This window comes from Rousettus aegyptiacus, unplaced genomic scaffold (assembly GCF_014176215.1).
Source record: "Rousettus aegyptiacus isolate mRouAeg1 unplaced genomic scaffold, mRouAeg1.p scaffold_m13_p_3, whole genome shotgun sequence".
In the NCBI taxonomy this organism is placed as follows: domain Eukaryota; kingdom Metazoa; phylum Chordata; class Mammalia; order Chiroptera; family Pteropodidae; genus Rousettus; species Rousettus aegyptiacus.
Window position 1 is genome coordinate 46680236 of NW_023416306.1, and position 12179 is coordinate 46692414.

General features: G+C 44.5%; 1 protein-coding gene across 4 annotated transcripts; it reads left to right on the forward strand.

The window, feature by feature from the left end:
* Positions 1-2490: 2490 nt before the first annotated feature.
* On the forward strand, positions 2491-9500 carry DMRT2 (doublesex and mab-3 related transcription factor 2). Of its 4 annotated transcripts, XM_016135569.2 has the most exons (5): positions 2491-2888; positions 3667-4233; positions 5754-5856; positions 7446-7526; positions 7906-9500. In XM_016135569.2, exons 2-4 carry the CDS (start codon positions 3709-3711, stop codon positions 7499-7501), a joined length of 684 nt encoding a protein of 227 aa, XP_015991055.2. In that variant the 5' UTR covers positions 2491-2888; positions 3667-3708; the 3' UTR covers positions 7502-7526; positions 7906-9500. The 4 variants fall into 4 exon arrangements, with proteins under 4 accessions (XP_015991055.2, XP_015991053.2, XP_015991054.2 ...); XM_016135567.2 differs by lacking the exon at positions 7446-7526 and having other exon boundaries at positions 7906-9243; XM_016135568.2 differs by lacking the exon at positions 7446-7526 and having other exon boundaries at positions 2491-2683; positions 7906-9243.
* The last annotated feature ends 2679 nt before the right edge of the window (positions 9501-12179 follow it).

Genomic DNA, 12179 nt, shown 5'->3' on the forward strand with positions numbered 1-12179 from the left:
TCAGACTTCTTGAAGCTCATCTCACGATAAAAACCTCCCTCACTCCACCCCCCATTCCCTCACACCACCTCACCTCTCAGCAACTGGTGGGGTCGTGAACCATGCGAACCCAATCTCTCCCGGAAGCTAACAGATGAAGCTTTCTCCAGGTCTGGCGGGATGCTGCCTGGGGGAAGCTGCCTTGCTCTGATCCACGTTCTGAGGGCTTTGCTTTCTTCCTGTGCTCCCAGGAGCCCGATCCGCTGTCCTTGGGTGCCCCACCCCCATCTCCGGTCTTGGCTTCAGCGGGTGTGGTGTATTGTACACAAATCCCACTTGTTTCCTCATATAACAGCTTTTACAACTCAAACTAGTTCAAGGGTTGCTCGTCTGATTTATTTTCTGTTTAGTAAACAGCCCTTTACCCTCCTATTCCCTCCCGGTCCCCTTTCTCCCCAGTCTGGTTACCCAAAATTAACAAATCTAATTTCTCGATTTTGTTTCTTAATATTCATAATAACTGTGAAGGGCTAATTATTTCATGTCCTCCCCCCACCCTCCAAACAATAAATAGAATAAACGCCCCGCCTGTCAATGCGTGAGGGAACACACAGCAGGCGCAGGGGTCCAGGGTGTTGCAGATTGCATGCACGTCTTGGAGATTGTTTGCAAAGGCAGAAATGTTGTTAGCAGGCGGAGACACAGAAAAAAACAGAATGAGTTGATAAAAACGCGCGTGTCCTGTTACAGGAGGTCTGCTCATAACGCCAGGCACTAAAATTAGAAGGGGTTCAGGAGAACGAAACAAACGGGAACCCATTATGAGTTTTTCTGGCTAGGAGCGAAGGGCTCTGAGAAGTTTCTGAGACCGACATAGCCGAAGGTGGTCACCAGTCCATTGCCTTCCCTGAGACCACTGTGTAACCCAGCACTCTTCTTCGAACCTCAGTTTCATCGTTGGAAAACGGGAGAAATAATTCTGCTGCAGTTAAGAATCCAAACTCTCTAACATAGGCAAGCGAACAAGTGCACTTTGATGAGTATAAGCAGCTACGCAAAATATAAGACTCGCTGTTATTGTTAGGTGATGCCAGGCGAGAGGCACGAATGGTTTGACTCTGTCCCATGTCTGAGAGCGCACAGCTCCCAAGTTATCCTCCGAGACTCCCAGAGCGACTGAGCTGCCCATAGGAATAAGCAGGACCTTCTCTACTTCCTTCACTGGGCATCACAAATGGCTCTGGGGAGAAGCACCTGCACAGAGGATAATATCAGTGTCTGGTCACTAGAGAAGAACTTTCCAACCTCGTCAAATGTTTGAGAATACCCGCGTGTTCAGCAGAAAGCGTTACTTTCACAGTAACTCTTTGTTCCAACCTCTTGGAGCTTGGTTAATTTCTTTCTGATGGGCTCTGAGAAAAAGTAGATCCAGTTCAGCAATTTCTTTCCTTTAACAAATATTTATTGCTGACCTACTATGTGCTCAGTGCAGTGGCACTCAATTTCCTAATGTCTCCTATACTGATCCTGAGAACTATTGCTTGTTTAAAGGTGTAATTAGAAAAGCGACTAAATGACCTTAAATTTAGTTCAAGAAATCGAATGCAGCATTGAATTACGGGACTAATTCCTTTCAATATGTTGTAAATTTAACTTATCAAAAATTTATATGGAAGGATTTTTGAAGGAGTCAGTAGAAACTCTTTTTTAAAAAAATATGTTCACTCACCTTTTTATCAAAAAGCTTCGTTTAAAAACATACTTAGAATGAGTATATTGTACCTAAGTCTCTTAATGGCACGTATGTTTCATTCTCCCCCAAATCAACTGTAATAGCAATTGACATAGCAGAAAAATGTGACATAGGTGATTTTTGCGACTTGCCTGCCTCACGGGCATGGTGAAGGTTAACGAGGAGCTACTTGGCACTTGGAAGATGAGAGGCGCTGGGCACAAAAAATATCTACAGGTCATTTGTCCGCTAACCCGGCTCTGTAGCTTAAGGTAACTACTAAGTTACTCTTGCAGGAGAAAGTGGGATACCGCTGTGTACCCGATTAAAGAGGCCTCATTTTTGTGTCCAACTATGGGTTAATGACTGAGTCGCAGAAATACCGCTGATGCTGATAACGTAGAGACCAACAGTAGCCATTCTCTCTCTGCCTTGTCGCTTATTACCTTCTCTCGTAGACAACGTGATTCATTAAGAGGGTGTGTCTGCTTGTTTCCTAGTCCGCAAGATAAATGGAGACTTCACCTCTGCAGGCTCTGTCAAGCTTCGGGTTTGACTTCGGGACAGGATTCCCGGCTGCTCCGAGAGCGGCACGGGATTATTCTGGAGCAGCGCGGAGGGGAGGAGCGTGGCGGCGGTGAGGAGAGGGACAGAGCCGGCACGCTTCGGCCAATCAGCGTGCACACCGCCTGACAACTGGCCAATCAACGGGCGCAAAGCTCGGGGGCCCTAGCGGATATTACCAGGAAAGGGAGCTGTGGAAGGAGACTGCAGTGAGGGGCGCTGCACGCAACTGCGTGCGCCCTCCCGCCCCGAGAGAGCCTGCGGGTCTGAGCCAGGCCAGGGCAGCCGGATCCTTCCCGCCCAGCTTGGGGCGGAGGAAGCCGAAAGTAGCTTCAGCGAGGTGAAACGCCCGAGGCTGCCGAGGACCGATCAGAACTTTGCACAGACCGGGATGTGTGGGGCGAGGCCGTAAGGACTTCACTCACCTTTTCCAACCCCTTTATTCCCTACTCCCCATCCAGTGGGCTCCCGGCCTTCAGTTGTCAGCCCACGATTTCGTGGCAGGGTGTGGCGACCCTGATTTCTGTTTGCAAGCACAGCCAGCAGTCCAAGAGCCAGGTCCCAAGGCTGGATATCTTTTGCCTGGGTTGCTAGCCCGGGTCTCAGAGTCTTGGTGAGTGCTGTGATGTTGCTGGGGTGTCAGGGAGGGCAAAGGGTGCGAATCACCTTTCCTTATTTTTTCTATTTTACTTGGAAATCTTGCCTTAAAATGCAAACCATACCAGATGAACGTAGAGCCCCCGAGGCTTAGCACAGCTCAGCTCTGAGCGGCCCAAGCACTGTCGATGCTGGAAGGGCATCTGCAGCTCTGTGCCGTGTCCCTGTGGGGCTATGATGACGGCAGAACACTTCGGTTATTAGTTATTTGCCGGGGTGAGGAGGGGGATGAAAGGACCTCGCCCAGCTCATGGAGGGGTCCTCGTGGCGGTGTAGGTGGATGAGAGACAATTGGGAGGCGTAGGGTGGTGCCTCTGTATGTTCAATGGGCCCCTTGTGATCAAAAGAAAAATAATTCTTCCATCGACATTTTAATTTTCACTGTGGCCATACTAGTTGGGTATGGGGAAGCCTAGCAAGCAGCCTAGGCCAGCCTAGTTGGACACAGTACTTATGTTTGTGTGATTGGTACATTACCCAGGGACTGTCCAGGAAGAGAGTGTACAGCCAGAGAGGGCTGCATTTAAAGCCCAGGTGCTTGGAATTACTGAAAACCTTGTTGGTTTTGTTCTAAAGATACAAGACAGGCACGTTTGGCCTGGATGTGAGGAGCGGGTGGAAAACAGGGCTCCTGAGGCGTTCAGAGGCGGGCAGACGGGGAGGTCTAGGCCCAGGGCCTGGGGACGGTGTCTCACAACGGCCGGTGGGTCTTGGGGTCTTTTTGTGTCTCACAGAGTGCAGGCGACTGTGTGGGCCCGAGCGAGGCGCTACGCGCCATGACCGACCGGCAGGCGGGCCCGGCGGCCGGGGACTGGGAGATCGACGTGGAGAGCCTGGAGTTGGAGGAGGAGGGCCGCGGGGCGCCGCCGCCGACGCCGCCGGGCCCCAGCCCGCCTCCGGCCGACGCGGACGGCGAGGACGACGAGGACGAGGACGAAGACGACGACGACGCGGAGGACGAGGGCGACGGCGAGGAGGCGGGCGCGTCCGCAGGGGTGTCGGGCCGGCTGGAGCAGCAGGGCGGGCTGCCGCCGAGGCCGCCTCAGGCGCTGCAGGCCTCTCAGGCCCTCGCGGGGCAAGCGGAGCGCGGCGTGAACGCAGGCGGCGGCGCGGAGCCGCGCAAACTGAGCCGCACGCCCAAGTGCGCGCGGTGCCGCAACCACGGCGTGGTGTCCTGCCTCAAGGGCCACAAGCGCTTCTGTCGCTGGCGGGACTGCCAGTGCGCCAACTGCCTGCTAGTGGTGGAGCGGCAGCGCGTTATGGCCGCCCAGGTGGCGCTCCGGAGGCAGCAGGCCACCGAGGTGCGTACCCTCCGGGTTCGGGGCCGCTGTGGGGGTCCGGGAGCCGAAGGGACGTGGCTGCTCCCGCCACCCATGCGGCTAGGGCCTCGGGGGCACCTGGCACTTCCTTCAAGTGTGGTGAGAACACTCCTCTCCCTACGCTGGTCTGCAGAGTCGGGAGGGAGGATGTCCTGGACATCGCTGGGGAACTTCGTAGAAACGATTGTGTTAAAAAGCGGTCAGAGGGAGCTTGAAAGTGTTCAGGCACGTTCGGGACACTATGAGAAAGGCACTTTCTTTTTCATATTTTAAAGTTTATTTTTGCGGTGTTGGGAGGAAGGGGATTAGAGCGGTTGATGCAGTGCATAGCGATGCTTATTCTGTACTCGTGCTGATCACGGGAAAGAAGCACGCACGGCACCGGGTGCTTCCGCCGGCGTCCGGGGCCATTTAAGATTGGCGATACGTGCTGCAGCTTTTACAGATGAGACCAGAAGTGGAGTGGGAAGTTAGGTACCTTGCAGCCCAAGGTGGTGCAGCCAGAGCTTCTGGCCCCGATAACTACCTAATAGCCGGTGGAGGGGTCTCTGCCATCTCCAACCGCAGAGCCCCAGGTGTGAGGAGAGCCAGGGTTCTCTCTAAGAGAGAGGCACTTCTTGAACCTTGGACTCAATGTTTCCTTGTGTTCGTGCATCTGGAGAGCTCCGAGCTGGGGAGGCTACTCAGAGTAGGGGAGGATTTTTAATTTTACTTTTTAGAAAGGCGGAGCAGGGGAGTGGATCACCGCACACACCGAAGGCATTGACCCTGATGGATAGCTTCGCAAGGGCCCGGGAGAGCGCGCTGGACACCCGAGGTGGCCCCAGTCGGGACTTGGCTGCCTCCCGCGTCTTTCACTGGGGCCCACAGTCTGCTGGGCCTGACGCAGACGTAGAAGGGCCCAGAATCCCACCCACCAGGCTGGGGTCTCCTTGTGCTGCGTCCCTGGCAATATCCGAAGGTTTTGCATTTGCCTTCTTACGCCTCAGTTGCCCAGTGAGCGTTTTCGGCCTGACCAGGGAGAGTCTGATAGGGACCTTGGTATCTCGCCCTCATGTCTCTGTACAAGTCCCACCCGTCCTACTGTGGGGAGAAACCAGCCTCACGGTGCAGAGCAATGGCATGCCCTGGGCACCTTTGGGCACCGAGTATTCAGCTCTCGGCAGTAGCTGTCTTCCAAGGAGGGGTTCTCACCTTGTTAACTGTGGACTTCACCTTCCTTAGGGATATACCCCCATTTCTGGCTGCGGGGCGAGTCTGGGTGACCCTGGTAAAGCGGCCCCAGGGAAAGGAGGGGCCCTTTTCACTATTTGGTGGCTTTAGACGGAGCTAGCTTGTTGCCCTGATATTAAGGAGTACTGATGTTAATTTATTTGCAGTCATTTTCACATGGGATGGGAAAATACATTTAGACAGGTGAGAGTTGCTGACACCCTTTGCTTCTCATTTCTTTCCCATGTTTTCTTTCAGAGAATTATTGAATATGTTTTTTGTGTTTACAGGACAAGAAGGGGCTTTCTGGGAAGCAGAATAATTTCGAGCGCAAAGCCGTGTATCAGAGGCAAGTCAGGGCACCCAGTTTGCTGGCCAAAAGTATTTTAGAAGGTAAAGCAATGCAGAATTATCCCTTTAGGCTTTAAAACCAAATTCTGAGTGATTCTTATTGTTCTGGCATTGGCATTTTTATTAACCTGTGAAGGAGCAACCTGAGGAGAAGGTACTTTGTATTAGAACGTTTTGCTCTAGGAAGGAAATCAGGATGCTCGGAAAATGAATCTCACATAACTTTGAGGTTTTTGTTACTGATAATTTTGTTGTCTGCTTAATAATTAATGGGTTAACATGGTGTGCGTATGAAATTTGTCCTAGTGCGAGGGGTGTACAAAGATATAGTGCCAAGTGATCCCGTAATAGACGTTCTGGAAAGAAATAAATTAAAAAAAATTCTTTAGTTGTAGTTGAAGCTAGAGGAAATCAAGTGAGATGTTTAGCAGCTACCCACACCAACAAAGACCTCTAGTCTGGATGATTCAACCTCTAATCCCACTTTTTTTCATTTTACCATTTTCCTCCCCAGATTATCTATTTTTGTAGTTATTCCATATTTCATTTTACCATTTTGACAGTTGAGATTGAAGAATCAAATAAGGGATGTGGAGGTTGAATTTGAAGTGTGAAGTCTCTAACTCTTCATGTTCTTACTTTCTCTAAAGCCTGGAGTTACATTAATTTTTCTTAAAATTTTAATGATTTTCAAAGCATCTGTCCAGGTATGGAATAAGTTTATTGACCCGATAAATAATATATTAACTACTTTTCACTGTTTAAAGAAAATAAACGTTTATATTTGATCTAATTACTGCTGCTTCATATGATTCAGGTTGAAAAGCAGATTTAAAAAACGTAGACATTGGAATTCTGTTTTTTCTTATGTGGTTTCTGAATTGAGTTGTTCTAGACAGGTTTTAAAGTTTGTGTCTTACCCTGTGCTGTGTACTTCTGGCCTTAGAATAGGTTCTTCTGCATTAAAAGTGATTTTGACTACAAACAGGGTAAACAGATTTATAGCTATAGGGACCACACTGATAAATTGAAAACATGCCAAAGCAATTTGATAAATGGGAGAACTAAATGGAATAGTAAATTCAAGTAAATAACTTCCTGGCAAAAACTTACCATAGAAAAAGAAACATTAATTTTCAAATTTTATTTTAATTGCAAATGAGTACAGTGGGTTTGTCATTATGTAAATACAAACATTATAATGGATCCTTCAAACAAATTTGATAGTGATGAATGCTTGGGGATGATAAAAGTATTTTATGCTGCTAGGAATTCTATTTATGTTGTTATGTTGATCTCTGTTTTTGACTTCATAAAGTGTGCGGTGACCTAATCTGTGTTCTAATGATTGCTTGTTCAACTATTTGGGTATATGGCCAACATGATTAGTACTTGAGAAAAATGTTTTAGAGCCATTATTTTCAATATAGCAAGGGATCTTGTTACCTTGCCACCCTTTCTGTTTGTTTGTTTGTACTGGTAGTCAGAGGTAGGGGCTTACTTAGTTCAGTGTTCACTGCAAAATCTGTTTGACTAGTCAACAGCTCTTTTTAATTTTCTATGTTTCTGTTTCCTTAAGTCTTTTCTGTTTTCTCCTCACTAATCTGCTTTAACTTTCTCTTTTTTCCTAGTTCTCCTTGGATTTCTCTCCAACTGTAACAATGTGTACATTATGAGCCATCTTTAGAAAATAAAAGTGACATCAGCTCTAGGTATAGAAATCTTTTTTAATAATGGAAGTAGATGACACAGATAATAATAAACTATCGATTGAAGTAAGATCAGAAGCCTTGTGTAGGAGCCTGGGAAGAATTAAGATTTCACCCGTTAAAGTATGCTTGTCAAAGTAAATAAACAAACCTATAACTGCAAAAATAATAATAACAAAAAGTTACAATATGGATATTCTTTCCCCCAAAGGGAACAATTTAAAATGGAACCAATACTTTTGCTTTCTGTGTACAAATGTTAGTGATATAGAACTGTAAGTACTTGTTCTGCCAATTTGCAGTGTTTCTGTTGCCTCTGGATTTCCAGATTTTTCTTCCCTAGATGTTAATCTCTTTCATATGCAATGCTTGCTTATTTTAGGCTACCGCCCTATTCCAGCAGAGACTTATGTGGGAGGGAGTTTACCTCTACCTCCCCCAGTAAGTGACCGGATGAGAAAAAGGCGGGCCTTTGCTGATAAAGAGTTGGAGAACATTATGCTGGAGAGAGAATATAAAGAGAGGGAGATGTTGGAAGCTTCCCAAGCTGCTGCCTTGTTCCTGCCCAACCACATGGTACATGGACCTGAATACAACTCCTACAAAAGTACCTACAGCCCCAGCCCAGTGGAACCACCAAGCAAAGACTTCTGTAATTTTTTGCCCACCTGCCTCGATCTAACCATGCAGTATTCAGGGTCTGGGAATATGGAACTAATTTCTTCCAATGTCAGTGTGGCCACAACTTACAGACAGTATCCCTTGTCCTCAAGGTTTTTAGTTTGGCCTAAGTGTGGCCCCATTAGTGACACTCTGCTCTACCAGCAATGCCTGCTAAATGCCACCACCTCAGTTCAATCCCTGAAACCTGGGGCCAGCTGGGACTTGAAGGGAATACAAGTCCAAGATGGGCTCGGTGTAGAACATGATATGTTGCCACCAAAATTGGAAGGCTCTCTGGTTCTGCCTCACGCTCCTGAGGTTCAGACCTCAAGAAGTGACCTTCAGGGTCACCAGGCTGTCCCTGAGAGGTCTGCATTCTCTCCACCCCGACGGAATTTCTCTTCGATTGTTGACACGGACTCCCTGGCAGCTCAAGGGCACGTCTTAACCAAGATCAGCAAAGAAAGCACCAGGCAGCCTCTGCCACTTAAACATAATCCATTCCACTCATTATTCCAGCAAACTCTTAATGACAAATCGAGTCCTGAGTTGAAAACACCATTTGTCAAAGAGGCCTTTGAAGAGGCCCCTAAGAAACACAGAGAGCATTTAGTCAAGGAGAACCAGAAGTACACATTTACAATAGATAGATGCGCAAAAGACCTTTTCGTAACCAAACAAGTTGGAACAAAACTCTCGGTGAATGAACCGCTGTCATTTTCTGTTGAGTCTATTCTCAAGAGGCCTTCGTCTGCCATCACTCATGTCTCTCAGTGAAAGGCTGCTTGTATGGAAAGCTGGATTTTCTGCAGTCTCAGAGGGTTCTTATCAGTTGCTAATTTTTTTTTAAAGAAAAAAGTTAAAGATGTTTGTATAAAGAAATTTCTAATGTTAATGATGACGATTTAAAAAATTCTATATATTCATATGCATGCACTTCTCACCACATAAATATATTTAAACTAAAGATGGAAATTGCTCATGCATAAAATGTAAAGTTCCGTGCTTTACCCATTATTTCAAAAAGCAATAAAATTGACACTGTCTTCTAAAAGACTCAGTATTTGCTGGAGTAAAGGGTTGTCTTTGTCTAGGTCAAAAAGCTAGTGTCCGTGAAATGTGATCTTTATTTTTCTATGATTCTGTGTATTTGCAAGTGCTGTCAATGGTTGCTGGGGCCACAGGAGAAACCCATATAATGCCTTATTTTTTGCATTTGGAGGGCATGTAAATACAGCTATTCAAGACTGAAGCAAAAATAGCTTTATGGAGAAATAGGGAAGGTTTGGATTTTTATAGAATTATAATTTTATGTGATTGGACAAAATTTAATTGAAGAGAAATCAAGTTTAATGTATTGTTTATATGATGACAGGGGTTCTTGGATTGTGTCTATTAACTCTGGATTTCAGTGTCCTTCCCTGATGGGGATGTGTATATGAGGCCTCAAGCTTCCTTTTTCAATCAAACCTTCATTCTATGATTTTTGGGTTGCTAGGGGCCACAGAACAGGTTCCCTTGTAAGGTATAGTCAATTTAAATCGTGGTGGTGCATGGCTGAACCCTCTCTAGGATCTTGTGTTACTTCTCTGTTTCCTAAGGACCAGTGACAGCAGGCATTTAGAGGCAGGTCCAGGACTTTCAGCTGGTCCCTGAGTATCAGCTTTATGTGTCTCATATTTTCACTGGTGTCAAAGGTTTTCAGTGTAGGTTTTTTTCTGAGATAAAAGCATTTACCATTCAAATTGCTTCAGCTGCCAGCTGAAGCCAGCAGATGTTTATCATACCATGAGGGCAGCTTCTTGATTCTTAAACTTTTCCCATCTGTGTTTTAGGTTCATTATTACCCTCTTGTTTTGCCCAACAAATGTTAACTCTTTTTCTATATATGATTGATAAAGTAAGAGTAGGACATTTATGAGAGTATTAAATTTATCTCTGAAGACCTCATCTGTGGATCCCAAGTCAAGTTCTAAGATGTTATAGTCATTTCAACCAGAAAATCCAAGAGCCAAATATTTCACCTTTCATTTTGCCGTACAGCAAGTTTACTTTCAACTCTGCTCGTGTTTGGGTAACAAGAACATTAGGTGGGTGTGTGGAATGTGCCAAGAAATGTGGCAGTTTAAAGAGTTTCTTTCTTGCTCTGGAAAACATTTAAAATTATTTTAAAATGATTTTGCTACTGATGAGCTCATGTAAACCTCCAGGGGTTCTCTGAATTGTTGCTTAAAATTAGTATCAGTTTCAAAAACAACAAGCCAAACCTTAGACTGATTTTCAGTTTGTACTTATAAAATAATACTTGGTTTTGCTGAGTTAAATTTACTTATTTTTATTATTGCAAAAGCCAGAGCAAATGGAAGTTTGCCAGAGGAAAACAAAATGAAAGCAGGCAGAGATCCCAAAAACTGTTGAAGATTATCATTAAGTGGAAAATGTTTTCCAGCCATGAATGCCCTGGTGTCAGAGACAGAATCTCACAGCAATTGCCCCTTGCTCTCCAGTCATCTTTGCTTTATCTGTACCGTTATTAATTTTTATCTTTCTATTAGGAATTTCTTTTTTGTGTCAAGTGTTTATGGTAAATTTAGCATTGAAATCTAACTGGTGAGAGGTAATGGGGGAAAACAATAAATCCACATTAAAAAATTTCAAGGAGAAAGCCTTCTAAATCCACACGTGGATTTTCTTTGTTACTCTATTTTAGTATTTAGAATATGTATATTTATCAATTTTGTCTTTTTTGTATTTAGTGAATGTTTTGAGACGTCTTTTCTGCTGTATCATTTTAATCTCATTAAGTTGACTGTGGGTAGTAGTGGTTTTCCTCACATTGCAGTGCCCAGAATTTTATTGTTCTTCAACATTTGTGGTGAATTTATTATTATACACACATTAATTCTGCTGTACGGGTGAGTTCTTTTTGGAACTTCAAACCTACCAGATCTACCATCATTCTCTCTATGACAGCTTTGTACTTGGCTCTTTGCTTCTTTTAATCATTTCATGTCCATAAAAGCTACTATTTGACTATATATAGTCTTCAAAGAGCATTGTCATTAACATATTAAATCAAACTTATAGTTCAATTTAAGCATTTTCTGTGTTTAAGGCAATAAATGGATGTGGCTTTAATCATTTTTAAGAATAGAAAGAATGCTGTAAAACATAGACCTTTTCCTCAATTTAACTCATAATACAATAATGCAGCCTTAATGACGTATTTTCCTTCTATCTCAACTGATTAAGCACTTATTTTTTGTTCGTGCAGTTTTGAATACTTAATAGTAATTAATAGTTAAGAATAGTCAATTTAAAAAGTTCCCTTCTTTTCCCACTCCCCTCTCTCTCTCTCTTTGAAACTAGAAGTTCTTTTAATTTGGTTAAAACATTTTTAATTGTGGTAAAATATAAATAACAAAATTGATCATCTTAACCATTTTTAAATGTGCAATTCAGAAGCATTAACTGAATTCACACTCCTGCGCTTCCATCACCACCATTCACCTAAAGAACGCTTTTCATCTTGCAAAACTGAAACTCTGTGCTCCTTAAACAATAACTCCCTCTTCCCCCCAGCCCCTGGCAAACATCATTCTGCTTCTGTGGATCCCAAGTCAAGTTCTAAATTTGACCACTCCAGATACCTTATATAAGGGGAATCATACTATATTTGTCCTTTTGAGAGTCTTATTTCACTTAGAAGAAACAATTCAAGGTTCATTCATATTGTAGCATATGTCAGAATTTCCTTCCTTTTGAAGACTGAATAATTTTCCATTACATGCATATACCACATTTTATTTATTCATTTATTGGATAATGGACACATGAGTTGCCTCCACCATTTGGCTTTTGTGAATAATGCTGCTGCGAACATGGGTGTGCCAATATTTCTTCACCTAGTCCTCACTTCCTGATTTCACTTTCTTCCCATCTTTAAACTCAGTTTTCTCAAGTATACATCCCTCCTACAATATCCCCACTCCC

Coding starts and splice junctions, on each gene's coding strand:
- DMRT2 (XM_016135567.2), top strand. CDS start 3,709: ATGACCGACCGGCAGGCGGGCCCGGCGGCCGGGGACTGGGAGATCGAC. Junction 4,234..5,753: donor GGAGGCAGCAGGCCACCGAG/GTGCGTACCCTC, acceptor TTGTGTTTACAG/GACAAGAAGGGGCTTTCTGG. Junction 5,857..7,905: donor GGCCAAAAGTATTTTAGAAG/GTAAAGCAATGC, acceptor TGCTTATTTTAG/GCTACCGCCCTATTCCAGCA.